The 14,973-nt window shown below is 35.3% G+C and overlaps 1 protein-coding gene across 4 annotated transcripts in view; it reads right to left on the bottom strand.

Moving 5' to 3' along the window:
- Positions 1-14,973, bottom strand: part of LOC124218795 (DNA mismatch repair protein MutL) — a 79,331-nt gene that overhangs the window by 46,803 nt on the left and 17,555 nt on the right. For 3 of the 4 annotated variants that reach the window (XM_069135773.1, XM_069135774.1, XM_069135771.1), the window contains exons 5-6: positions 3,744-4,085; positions 3,143-3,303 (exon numbers count right to left, since the gene is read on the bottom strand). In XM_069135773.1, coding sequence (XP_068991874.1) covers positions 3,143-3,303; positions 3,744-4,085 — 503 coding nt within the window. Of the gene's footprint in view, positions 1-373; positions 1,401-3,142; positions 3,304-3,743; positions 4,086-14,973 lie in introns of those variants that run through there. The other variant, XM_069135775.1, reaches the window with a different exon arrangement.

Here is a 14,973-nt window from a genome sequence, read left to right as displayed (position 1 = left end):
GAAACGCACTAACGGCGATAGTATTAAGAAAAGTTGGACACATTTCACCGGCTACCTAGTTCCCTGCGAAAAGGGAATTCATGTTCGGGCGGCCATTTTTTTCAGTAAGCCGCCAACACAACGCTCTTGTACATGGTCTTTCATACAGGTCTGGTAGCTCCAGTGAAAAAGGTATATCACTTATTGGAAACACATCAGTAGTTCACAAGTCGCCATTAGGTTCGTTGCAAAGTTCATACTTTCGGTGGCACGAGCACGCACGAGTGAGGGGTTCGAATGTGGGATCGTGGATCAGACAGAGACAGCACTAGTCACCAAACACGGTTCAAATCAAGGTGTGTCATTTCAGATATTAATTTTGAAACCAGTCAGGATATAATATGCGAAGAAAAAACGAAAGAAATTATTGATGAGAAAAATTAACGGACAACACGGGAATCCAATCCGGAACCAGCGGAAGCCTATCCGTGATCGCGAGTAAGTCGATCAATCACGGATAAAAATTCTATAATACTGGCTAAAAACCATAATAATATCGATACAAATTGTGTAGAAATTATTTGTTATTATGCATGATAGTTGTAATAAATACACGAGGGGTCGGTAATATTCTATACCTCCTTACTTTTCACGTGCTTCATACAAAGTCAGGAGCGACCCTGGCCGGCGCGGCGGCGTGCTCCTCGTCGTGTACATGTATAGAGGGCGTAGACACACTTGAGTGTCTGTTTACAATCATCGCCACAATAGTAGTAATAAAAGAAGTACAGACAATGAGTAAGATTCATATATTTATTTCTGTATTGAAATGAAATAAGATAATAGTATAACTCGGCGCGCAACTCGTGCGCGTTTGTACAAGTTCCTTCATTATCGGGGGCTGATAGAAAATTTCGGCTTCGGCCAAACCTTTGGCTGCTTTTTGAAGATGCGATCGAAGGTGGCTGAAGCCGAAGTCAAAGGTGCGGTCGGACATTAGTAGTTACACAATATTTAATTTATCTTTATTTTGTTACTGTAACCTGAAGATCGAAACGTCGACATAAATAAATAATCTCATGATCAATTCTGACGAATCATCGTTCAGTCAGTAAGAATGATAAAATGTCGTTCGAATAACTGTTATCAAGTGTTTTCCATAAGTGCCCTCTTTGTACCAGCCTTTTATACTCTTTACACTGGAAAGTTAACAATCAAATTCGAACAACATGGTAGTTCGTTAAATTTTTTTTCACTGCGTAATTTGTTAATACTTCGTAGAAGTTCATGTAAGTTCAGTATTGCTTACGGAACTTGAATATGAAAGGTCATTAAGCAGTGAAGTGAGTCAACTTTATCACTTCAGTAGAGTTGAGTATTACCGTCACTGTTGATTTAAAAGATGCCAAAAAGTTGAGTTCCTGCTCTTATTAGGAAAAAAAAACATTACGGATTTCTGGAAATTGCAGAGAATGATTGTAACATGTAGTGAAATAGTCAGTGAAAATTTGTTTTAAAACGTTAAGCCGCTGCAATAAAACGTCATGAAAACGAGGTATTTTCGGGAAAGTGGTTTTCATGTGATATTTAAAGAAAATTGTAACGCTGTTAGAATTATGGAATTTCAAAATGCAGAAAGTGCAAATTTAGAAAAGCAAAATGCGAAAGCGTCAAACAAAGAAATGTGCATACTCAAAAAGTGGTAATTCATGCAGTTCAAGGTGTCACAACAGTACATCATGCTGTAATTAGTGAGTGAATAAATTATCGTAAGAAATATTGTAAATTTGTATTGTTACAAGAAAATTTTCAATACCCCTGGCATGAATTCACAATCACCAATAGGAATAATCATTTAATTTCATTTGTCAATAACAAGAAAAAAAAGTGAAACATGGCAAAAATCGCTACGGAGTTGTACCTGAGGGATTCTCCGTCAACTCGGCCACTTTTTTTCCGACCATCTCAGATCTGCCCTATAATTAGTTATATCAAAGTACTATTAAAAGGTACGCTATGTGAGTTTTTTCAGATTTTTTAATTCATTATTAGAGAAATTGCCGTTTTTTTTTTTTCAAATGAATATATCTCGGAAACTTGAAGTAACTGAAAAAAAATGACTCTACATAAAAGTTGTAGTTTTTTGTTAGCTTTCGAGAGGAATTTGTGAAAAAAATTTTACGTTTCGGTAACGCTCATTTTTTACCAAAAACGGAAGAAATTATATTTTTTCTTCAAAAAGGAGCCTTTTTTTTGCTGAAAAAATTACACAGTCTTTCAATATGTGTGACAATATCGCCAAAAAAATCGCCAGAGTGGCACGGATCGAGGTTCTAGGGTAAAAAAAATGAAGAAGTTACAAATCAATTTTTTTATACCGGAACCTCGACCGAATTTGTGAGAATTCATTTTATTTATCCTAAAACCTCGATCCGTGCCACTCTGGCGTTTTTTCGGCGATATTGTCACACATATTGGAAGACTCTGTAATTTTTTCAGCCAAAAAAAAGGGTCCTTTTTGAATAAAAAAAATAATTTCTTCCTTTTTTGGTAAAAAATCAGCGATACCGGAACGTAAAAATTTTTTTCAAAAATTCCTCTCGAAAGCTAACAAGAAACTACAACTTTTATGTGGAGTCATTTTTTTTCAATTACTTCAAGTTTCCGAGATATATTCATTTGAAAAAAAAACGGCAATTTCTCAAATAATGAATTAAAAAATCTGAAAAAATTCACATAGAGTACCTTTTAGTAGTACTTTGATATACCCAATTATGGGGCAGATCTGAGATGGTCGAAAAAAAAGTAGCCGAGTTGACGGAGAATCCCTCACCTGTTGAATAAAGGTTGTCAAACTTTTTTTTAAAGAAGTGCGCTCTTACGCGAGCACACACATGATTGGGCGAAATATGTGCGAACTAATGTCACGGATAGAAGCGTGAGAGTAGCCGAGAGATGTGTGATCTCCCGTCTACTCGTTAGTCTTATGAAGAACGTTGTTCAGAGCAATCAAAGAATAAACGAATATTACATTACTATATTTTCCACTGATAAATACGTGTGCATTTTTATTATTCCCGAATATTCAATCCTCCTACAGCACTGAGCAAATTTAACAGTACCTAGGTGAGGAAATCGTTTTATGCAATAATTAATTCTTTACCTTTAAAATTGGCATTTGGATCTCTGATTGCTTGAGCTTCAACAGTAAAATCACACACGGACGACCGTGGGCACATCGACTTGGTGCCTTCGTATGTATCCAGGATTGAAGAAGTTTGGTGCATTGGTCGATGTCCAGCTTTTCTCCGAACTTTATTGCTCCTGAAAACATTTTTAGATTATTCCGAACCGACTTATGGGGCTACGCAGAAAGGTAAAGATATTCAACATAAACCAACACGGATTAAGATATTACATTCGATGATCTCTATAGACAAAGTAGTCCGGCTACAAATAAACTAATGTGAAAAAACTGAAAAATCATGATTTTAGTCATTAGAAGGCGCCTGCATTGAAAAGCTATGAATGAACGATTATGGAGAATATTAAACCATGCGGAATTTTTCGCATAATTAGCCGAATCTCAGGGACCGGTAAAATAAATTTGAAATGACGTATATCTATCAGGTATGATTTTCAAAATTAGGACACTGATCGTCCCGAAAATATCTGATTATTATATATCTAACTTTCAAAATGGTCAGCAAGAAGGTAACATGATATGGATTCGAATAAACTATAAATAGAATAAGTTACGGTACCGTGACAAGCTTCCGTTGCAATGGCTTGGTGAATAATCATTGGTAGATTAGCATTTGGCATATAGTTGCAGTCCAAATTATCCAATATCTCGAACAGAAGCTTTCGAACTGTATGCTCCAATTCAGTACGACTATGATTCAACATTATTCTGTCAAAGCATGTTGGTATACTTGTTACAACTAAACGATCCCTGTTTTCTAAATTCAGCCCAATGCCAAATGATTCTATTTTTTTTAGATGTGTTGCAATTTGCTCCGAAAAATGGCTTGGCAGGTCATCAATAATCATTGGTATGGTCAGTTTGGTGGATGTAAACAATCTCTGGTTTTCGACGGTGTAACCTGAAAGTCATATCATTTTATGAAAAAGTTGAAAAAGTGCGGACAACATTCCAATCATGAGAAGAACAATACTAAATGTATGAATTGAAATGGTTATGTGTTGAGTCGGACAATCTAACTTGTTATTAAGTAGACCCTAAAATAAGTTGTGAGTTCTCTGTCCATTTATATTATATATACGAGTATCTAGTCTATGTTCTTCACAATATATCTGTACGCTCGGAAGACTGGTCACGTGCCTTAAATAATAAAACACATTTTAATACTCTTTCCTTGACACCGGACCTCTACATTATGTACGTATTAAAGTGAAACTTCCTTGCTGAGGGGGCAATACTTTTCTGGCGTTATGAAAATCAAGACCGCGTAAGGGGAATGACTAGGTGCGAGTTGGGGTGACCGGGAGCGGAGTAGAGTGCCTCCGCGGTGATGCCATTCCGATGCATGCGTGAGCGATTGAACGGGAAGGGGAAAGGCAAGGGAGGGGTAGAAATGACGCAGCAGTGATGCTACTGAATTTTCGTAATGCTGCCTATGTTTGTGTATTCCTCAGTTTTCGTAACGGCTAATCATTGGTGCTACCACATTTTTCATTTCAGATCATACCCGCATTCTCACTATTACCAATTATTATTTCTTCTCGAATAAAAAAATACTAATAATGCATCTCTATTTACAATCAATCAGCAATAAGTTTCACTTCTGTCGTGCGTGGACTCCATGCATACAATTTTTTATTACTATCATGTGTATTATTATTATTATTATCATTATCATTTTGTGTGCGATGTCAAAGATCTGTGAACATATTGTGCTTGACCAGATCATTAAATATCTAAATGACTACGATGTGCTGGATCAACGTCAGACTGGTTTTCGGCCTGAAATGGGTACGCAAACTGCCGTTTTAAAGTTTGTTGATGATATTAGATTTGGTATTGATGAGCAGTTGGTCACTATAGCAGTGTATTTGGACTTAACGAAAGCATTTGATTCTGTTGATCACTTGTTGTTGCTGACTAAACTTTGTAATCTTGGATTCTCGATTGAAGTTATTCACTGGGTATATTGGTATTTGACTGGAAGAAGACATGCTGTAAGAGATGGTGCAGAGCTGTCTACATGGAGTAATTGCCTTGCAGGAGTGAGTCAGGGAAGTGTTCTTGGCCCGCTATTATTCTCACTGTTTATCAATGATCTTCTTACGTGTCTACGATATTGCAGTTATCTCTTTTTTGCAGATGATGGTGTTATCTATTTAACATGTAAAATTACTGACTTAGATAATGCAATTGGAAGGATGAATGAAAATCTTGCTGCGGTGGCGGAGTGGTGTCGATTAAATGAGCTAAAAATTAATGCCACCAAGACAACGGCTACGATATTAGGCAGTCCGTTCAATGTTAACTTGGTCAAGCTGGATCAGATACCGAGTATTGTTTTGGGTAATGAAAATATTGAGTACGTTGTTAGTTTCAAATACCTCGGGGTTTTAACTGACCAGAGACTATCGTGGGTTGATCAGGTTGGTAAGACTTGTAAATCAGTGTCGAAAGTGCTATATCGTCGTCGTCAGTCGGTTAATGACTTGAACGTTACGTTAAAGCGTCAATTAGTAACTAGTTTGGTGCTCCCTATTTTCGATTACTGGGCGGTGGCTCTTACCAACGTAAATCAAAGTCTTGAGAAGAAGTTGAAGGTTACTCTGAATAACTGTGTGCATCTTGTGTTGCGAAAGCCGCTTGGAGAACACGTCAATGGACCGCGGCTTGATCTTGGGTGGCTTTCGCCATTTAATCGTTGGCTTTACTTGATGGGTTGCATTTATTATGGGATGCTGGTCTTAACCCTTAGTGGCATAGTGGCATTCCAGAATGCCACCTGTTTTAAAACACGTTTTTACGATTTTAGAGTAGTTTTATTCGATTTAACCGGGTTTTTTTTTTTGTGATCTTGATATGTTAGAGGATCAAAGTTTATGTTCAAATTGTTTTTATGTTTCGTTAATTTGTTTATATAAATTAACAAATTCTGAAAAATAGCACTTTTTTTAGAAAAAATGTATTGTTGAAAATAGTTTTAAGAGTATCCTTACGATTTTTGGTAGGCGGGGGTTTTTAGGGTCGCTGATTACGAATCCGTTTTCAGATTTTGCAAAATTCAAATTGGCGGACACAATATGGCGGCTGTACACTTTAAATGACCGATTCTACGACAACAAAACGATTTTGATAGATTTAAAAGTATGGGAAGAGGGTTTTCGGGGTCGGTGATTACATATCCGTTTTCAGATTTGCAAAATAAGAAATGGCGGACACAATATGGCGGCTGTACACTTCAAATGACGGATTTTATGACCGCAAAACGATTGCAATTGATTTGAAAGTACGGAAAAGATCTTGGGTTTTATGATTTGCGAAGGTCAAACGATAGAAGAAAAAACTAAAAAAGAGAACCGCTCTTAGTCGAACCCGGAGACACGAACGAGGACGTGGCGGTTATTATCTCCATTTTTTTTTTGGTTTTTCAATATTTTTTTAATGGTTCTTATTTTTTAACTTTTTTTTGTATTTTTTATATTTTTAAAATTTTTAGGGTTTTTATTTTTAATTTTCTGTGTTTTTCATATTTTAAAATTTTCTTGTGGTTTTTGTTTTTAATTTTTTAAAATGTTTTTTATATTTTTCCAGTTCATTCAATCCAGTACGATTAGAACATACAGTTCCACATGCAAATAATTTTTTTTTTTTTTAGTGAAAGCAACAGATCAACACCGGTAAAAAGGTTGTCAAAGTATACGTGATGATTCTTACCAAGAAGTTCACGTATCAGATCCTTGACAACTCGTAATCCTAACTGTTTCTCAGAACTTTCCGCTTTACCTGTATAAATTTAGAATTCACATCGTAACTAGATTCATCTGCGCGAACCCAACATTTGTATCCACGTTTTATCGGTTTAGCTGGCATGTATTGCTTTAGGCTGCCTTTGAATTTGATCATAGATTCATCAATCGACTGATATTTGTTTGGTTTCCAGTATGTTTTGAAAGTTTCTTGGAGTTTATCGACTAGTGGCCTCAACTTATATAATTTATCGTTATGTGGCTCACCTCTTTTAGGTTCTTTGCCATTGTCAGAAAGATGTAAATTTCCGAGAATGAATCCAAATCGAATGAGAGGCATCAATGAACTAATAAATGGATCGTTCAATTTCGGGTCGACTGACCAATAATCACGGTATGAAGGTAATTTTTTTATCCCCGTCAGAATATTAATTCCCAAAAAAATTTGTAATTCTTCTTTGGTTTTGCTCATCCCGTGATTTATTCTGTATGTAAATATTTGTTTGTTGAACGATCAAATTCAAAATGTCTCCAGGAAAAAGACATAAAAATATATCCAATGGAGATTTTATATTATCTGGGATATTTGGCCCAAAATCAGCATTAAATGGTCTGTCTGTTCTCTGTTTTCTCTTTTTCGTCCATACTATACCGCCAGAACATTCTCCTTCATCCTCATCATCATTATCACTTGCATTCTCTTCTATATTCTCATTTTCTACCTGCATATCATCCACCCCATCCTCATCGGAATCTGAATCAACAAGCTCATCCATAGACTCCGCGTCACTGGGAATATCAGCGACTTCCATTTCGCAAAACACAGATAATGATGATTTATAAATATTTGAAGCGTTCTCCGCTAGATAGTGAACAGTATTCCAGATGCTACAGGATAAATATAATTTTTTTTCAATTTTAATTAGTTGGAAGACTTCGTAGCATATCCTTATAATGATTTTTAAGAATTTATTTTTCGGGTCACTGCTTTATATCAGGTTAGTCTTCAGGGAATAATTAACAATATTTTATATGTTACTGAATGATGACAACGTTTTTAGTCAATTTCATTATTTGCATAACTTCTAAGTATATCTTTATACGGTATAATTTGTACTTTTTTCATAGGCATTGATTACGAATTCGTCGTTTGAATTACGAAATTCAAAATCACAGATCTAGTATAGCAAACCAGTCTAGCACCCAGATATAAAATATAACAAAATCCACCAATTTTTCGAGAAAATTTGTTTTCACTGATTGAGTGATAAGAGGCCACACAGAACCATTGGACTAATGAAAACTCTTTTCTAAATAATATATATATGTACTTCTCATGATAGTGTAGAACCTAAAAAGGGTACGCCTAATTATTATAAATCATACGAAGTGTGACCTCTACTGGACCAACTCAGTGAATCCTTCAAAAATTGCTGGAAACCGAGCAATAATTATCCCACAACTATTAACTTTTTCTCTCGTCAAATGACATCCGTATTTGTAGCCAGCCGTATTAGATTCGCCATCTGAAATTTCCAAAATTTGAGTGCATATTCGTAATAAGTGACCACAAAAACCCCTGAGTACCAACTTTCGTTCCCGTCAAACGACTTTTTACATTTTCGGTACACCATATTGGATCCGCCATCTTGAATTTCTAACTTTTGAGTGCGGATTCGTAATCAGCGACTCTGAAAACCCCCGAGTACCAACTTTCGCTCTCGTCGAACGAGTTTTTGCACGTTTGGTCCGCCGTATTGAATCCGCCATCTTGAATTTTCAAATTTTGAGTGCAGATTCGTAATCAGCGACCCCAAAAACCCTCGAGTAAAAAATTTCAAGTCGATAGTAAGTAAGGAAAAATGTGTGACGCTAAGGGTTAAATAAGAATGCTCTCTTGACGGATCAAATTAGGACAAACCACAACATCGCGAGGCATAGGCACAATAATCGAACTGACACACTTATTGCGCCGATTCCACGGACCTCAATCCTTCAGCACTCCTTCTTGGTTTTTGGCACTTCCTTTTGGAATTCTTTGCCACCATCGATAACAGCAGCTGAATCACTAGCAATATTTAAGACAAGTTGCTATAACTACTTACTGGCTATTGAGCGTGTTGAACTTTAAGCATGTGTTGTGCGTTGTGTTGACCAAGTGCAATTGGATTTTGTTTGCATTATTATTATTATTTTGAATTGTATTCTTTTTATTTTCAAAATATTGTGTACACTCTGTATGTTTGTATTTGCTTTTGGCCGTTAGAGGATTACGTCCTACGGCCTTTTCAATAAATTACATTACATTACATTACATTATCATTATCATTGTCATAGCCATTATCAATATTATTATTGTGGATTATCCTAAGAAGAAACGGTAAAATATCAAATATTTTTTCAGAAAGTTGTGCGCTGGTTGTAATGAGGTACAGAATGATAGAAAAATAGTTCCAATTCTGAAAATTGCGGCGAGGTATTCAGAACATGAGACTTATGCGTCTTTTTTTCAGAATTACCAAATACAATTCTGTTATATGTTGTTATAATTATAACATATTGTAATAACGATTTAGAAAAGTTTCCATTCTCCAATATTGCAAATGTTTGACATTTCATGGGACAACTGTAATTCACTTGAATACGAATCAATATGGATACGAATCGTCTTGACATGATTGATACCAAATCGCACACTGAAACGAATAGTCGCATTCGTTCAAACAATAAATCTATCGAACCCGTGTCGTTACATTTTATTCGTATCGTTATTTTCATAATAAAATTAAAAATTAAAGATTCTAAAATTAATTTTTCTTTTTAATTTCTATGTTTTTTCTACAAATGACCTTTTTTGATTTACTATTAACTATTCCAGCAGAACCCGAAATGAAATAAAACGAACTATTTCCTATAGGACTTCCAATATGAAATAGGAATGCCAGTTAAATTCATTTTTGACGGCTATAATTGTAACTTCTATTCCAATTCTCATCAATAATTATTGTACTTCGACTTTTATCAAGTATATTCGTAGAAGACATTTTGACAAGTCAACTTCTATTCCATGTTTCAAGAGATATAATATTCCAAGTCCTTATCTCAAACGAGCAAAACATCAATTTTCATATTCATTATCAAAATCTCAAAATCTACTACGTACTGATATACAATTCCACATGCCTTATCACTTCTTGAACATTTATCATAATAAACTTAGGAAACGTTTATAAACCACGTCGTTCATTTAGGAGACACGGGTGGGGGGTGCTACGAAGCTATTTAGGGACCACATGAGGGCGAGGCGGGTACTAAGCGGCGGCCACGTAGCTTTCATATCCCTTCAGGCTCTTGCAAATAAAGCAATACGATTGGTCATATTCAATTTGAAATTTCGAATAACATGCCGAAATGCAATGTTGATCGACTGATAACGCATGAACAGCGAACTAGATATTTTATACCTTCCCCCGCTCCTGCCTGACGTTTGCTGTAGTGTTTTGTTCTCTGAATTGTTAGGCCAAGCAATAGAGAATTTTTTGTATTACTATATTCCGGGACAATATACACTCTTTGAAAATTCGTTTCTTCGACTGAAATAAGAAATCTGTTTGAATGTAGGGTGTTTTGAAGAAACGAAGCAGGTAGGTGGGCTCACTTTATTCAATCATTTCTATAATTTCATACATTAGAAATAACAATTAAATTTTTTACTATCGACAGGAAATACAGCTAATATAATTGCATCTCTGCTATTCACTGATATGTTCTCCTATCCAATTCATCACACGGACAGAGATCATCGCCACTTTAGTTGGTTGGCGAAAAAAGTTGTAGGATTTAGGGTTTATTTCAATTTCGAATCGCGTGAAACGTATCTTCTAAGTAACTTTCTCGCTCTCTCGTAATTTCAGGACGTAACATTAAATTTTAGGACTTTTGAAAATGAAAGGCATCAAACCAATCTTTCAAGAAATTGGAATATCTTGCTATCTGTAACAAAATTGTGAAACTCTTTTTTCTCGAATTTAGTTCAACCAAATTTACTAATAGTTTATAGTCAATGTATTTGTTCAGATTAATAAATTATTGTTAATAATACTAGAAATGTTCCAATAATTATCAGAGTTTATTTTACAACTTTACGACAATGTCCGATTCAATAAGCGAAGGGGACCCAATACTAAAATTGAATATTCTGTGATATTTGATTTATTAACCCTTAAATGATACACGTTTTAAATCAGATGCAAGATGTGTCCCTTGTTCCTTTAAAACAGATGAATATCTAATTTTCAACACAGTCATGAAAACATATTCTCAAATAATCTCCTAGTTGCTGTTATTCAGGAACAATAGATTCAATCCAATTCGATACAATATTTACGTCATAGTGCTTCGAACATCACCTTGTAATATGGATATTTAAAAAGAATCCCTGTTTCGCAGGAATCATTTAAAAATTTGTGATTTTCGCCACTTGCCACTGGATAACTTCTGTGTTTCAGGTTCTATTTCTAACATCCGGATGAGATTTATTCTGTTCAGACAGTGCTAACCTGAAATGCAGAAATGATTGCAATTAACATTCTTGCACTTTCAGTCTCAGCGTAGGACCCCTTCAAGAGTGTGAAATTGAATCTGGTTTTAAAATTTCGATAAGTTGCAAAATAACTCCCTGATCCAGATTCATAATAAAAACTTAGCAAGCAAGTAAATTCTATTGTAGACCAAGTGATTATTTGCAACGCTACGTGTACTGGTAAGTAAATACATTCTTTAGACTTTGCTGGGGTTGAACGAGACTACATCGACTAACTACTCAGATAACACCGTCAACTAAGATCAACTGTAAAGACATCTCCAACTGAAATTATTCAACGTTTTTAGGTTGAGATTGGTTCAGTTATTTGGAAAAATTTATCTTTCAATCTAATACAAGACTTGAAACACTATTCATCTGAATTTAATGCCAAAGAGAGTAAAAGCAAGCTTCAAAATAAGATACCAAATTGAATGGTGTAAAATTTGGAAAATAATGCTGGTCAATAATAATGCTTGAATTACAATGGTGCACAAAGTGATTCCTCGGTAGCATGAATTGGCAGCATCAATTAAATAACAAACTTATTGCTATTGGCTCGATAAAAGTACAATGATCAAATATTCGGAAACCGTGATCTGTAGTGTATCAACAAACCATTTATTTTTAAGTTTACGTGAATGAAGAATCTTTTTACAATGAACGTTGTTTTTACTAACCTGCCTCAGTTTTTGCAGACTCCTACTTGTTAATGACGTTCCACATGTAACTTCAGATTTCTTCTTTCATTAAATAACTAACCCAATTTCTGTAGCATTTAATATTTGTTTTTCCATTAAAACCCTTATCGCGTCTGTTATCACAGAATGTAGGAATTGATGAGTTTTTGTTTAGGAACAGGTTAATTTTGTGTATAACAGAAACTGTATTTGTTCAAGTATACGTCGCTTCCAATGGTTTGTACTGATACACACAGGCAACAAACTCGTTACACCAACTTACATCTAGTTACTCAAAAGAGGTGCTGAGCGCACCTATGTCTCTGTTATCTCTCACTCATCCACACAAGCCAAACCTATTGCCTTAAGAGTGTCGATTAAATATCTTCTGATATCGACCACGGTATTGCTCAACGATACTATTCTTCTTAGACAATTCAAGCTAATTGAAAATAAATAATAACATAACGTCTATCCGCTTCTTTACGCGCCAGAGATTCACAAATCTTGTCACATTTTGTGTACATTGACTTCCAGCTTCGCAAACCAAAATATCGTTGCGGGAAGATTTCGCCGACCAATGAGCCCGAATTATTCGGCGCATCCGCAGTTGATTTCTGAGTTTCAAGAGATTGTCCTAGTATACGCGCTTCTCAACGTCTGCCGTTCTACCCCCACTACTCAACCGCTTTCGCGTGCTAGTCCGTTTTCAGTCACGTTTGCAAGTATTTTTTACCTATTTCGCAGCATTTCAACGCAAAATTCGAATATACGTTTTGATGTATTATACTTCTACTTTCAAACTCTGTTAGGAAATTCAAAATCCGACCGTTAATTATGTATCCAGACACACTGCAAGATGAGGCATTCAAAAATTGAAATCGCAATTGCGCAACAACTATTCATGTGACAGCGCCTGACTTGTGCACAAATAAAGAACATGCCAATCACTACTTTCATCTGAAGGGATTGCGCTACAAGCTACAAACATGACAGAGCAGTAATTTTTGAAAAAACAAAGATTTCGTATGTATTTTTTTTTTGACACAAAATACAATTGGAAATTGCCTTTCGTGTGATGGCACAGCCGGAATTCTGTTAATATTTTTGTTACACAATCACTTATTTACTGCTCTATTGCTTGGCCTGTGCCTGACAAGCACTAGTACGTCGCGGCTGGCAGTATCGACTACAATCTGCAACACGTTTTAAACGTGCAACATTGTGTCGAAAGTCATTCAATTTTAGTTCAGGTTTTGGTATTGAAAATTGGTATTTTATTTTTATAATGTATAATAGTACGTGTAAGTAAAGAAACTAACGTCTCCTGTGGGTATAGGGCTAGTTCTTATTGCTGCTTGTTAATAATAAATCTCTTTTTCACAACAGATTCAGAATACAAAACCTCGTTAGAAGGTTAGAACCATTGAAAATGAATTTCACTGACACATTTCGAAATTTTGTATACATCTCTCAGTTTCAGTTCAAATGATCCTAAAAAACAAATGAATAATAAGTGAATAAAAATTCAACCCACATTGAATCAAGGTTGAAAACTTTGTGAGAGTCATATAGTTAAGGTAGTACGGTGATAAGCCAAACGTGACGTTTGGGGCGACGATGATGTGGGGGACGGGATTCGCAGTAACGCGGGAAGCATTCGACGATAAGACGCCGCGCCGTACGAATAGCAGTGTCTGGTAGTCATGGTTTCTCTTTCTCTTTTCCTGGTCAAATAACATGAATTGAAAAATACATCTACGAACATGAACATTATGAAACGAGCTTCGACGACGACAGACAGAACAAAAGTTGCATGAACGTAAAGAACCAAAGATGGCCGGAGACTTGAGGAAGTGGAATAGACTCGCAATAGCACGCAATCGAATGGGAAGAAAACCAAGACATTTTTATATGAATATTTTGTGTGTAGGGAGTGTATTTTAAATCTTGCAAATGAATGGATGGATGAATGAATAATTTTTTAATGATTTCTATTTACCATTTTATTTATACACCTTTGATTTATTTATGCGTTATTTTAATCTTGAGAGTGAATGGATGGATGAATGAGTGTTTTTTTTTTTAATAATTTATTTTTACATCTTATTTCTTTTCTTTACCATTATACAACCCTAATTCATTTATTTATTTGGTACGAGAACGAATGTGTCTTGTAGTTGAACGTGTTCATGATTTGCATTGAGATTGACTATTTGCTATTGAGAATGCAAAAGTCGATAGTTCATCCAATGTAGCTGTAAATTGTAATAATGAAAAAACAAATCGTCACAACTTTCAGACTTTTATGTACTGCTTACATCTAAAAAAAAGCATAAAATGGCGTTGTATATCAATCTTTAATTTTGTGTTTTAATTCGAAAATCCGCCGAGATTGTTTGCAATGGAGGTTCGAAACTTTAAGCGGAAATCGATAAATTACGCTGCGGAAATTTTTATCTGAGAGCGGGTTGGTTTGAGTTAAAAATGTTGGAAGTTATTAACTGATAATTATTCAAACATTTATGACAATTGAGCAGTAAGAAACGGTGAATACAAAAAAAGAAAAAATCCAACGCTTTGATGTATAGCTTTAAGGAATACAGCGTGACTTGGTTTTTCTCACACACGTCTGCATTTATCATAATTGATAATGAAATAGAAGTTGGTGATTCATATGTTTCAGATGATTTGATTTATGAGAATAAAATAACACTTGGAGATTTATTGGAGTATGGCAATGTATTGAAACGTAATGATAGATTGATTTCAAATTGTGGT

This window comes from Neodiprion pinetum, chromosome 1 (assembly GCF_021155775.2).
Source record: "Neodiprion pinetum isolate iyNeoPine1 chromosome 1, iyNeoPine1.2, whole genome shotgun sequence".
NCBI classification, from domain to species: domain Eukaryota; kingdom Metazoa; phylum Arthropoda; class Insecta; order Hymenoptera; family Diprionidae; genus Neodiprion; species Neodiprion pinetum.
The sequence above is the reverse complement of the archived record's forward strand: the minus strand, read 5'-3'. Positions and strand labels throughout refer to the sequence as shown.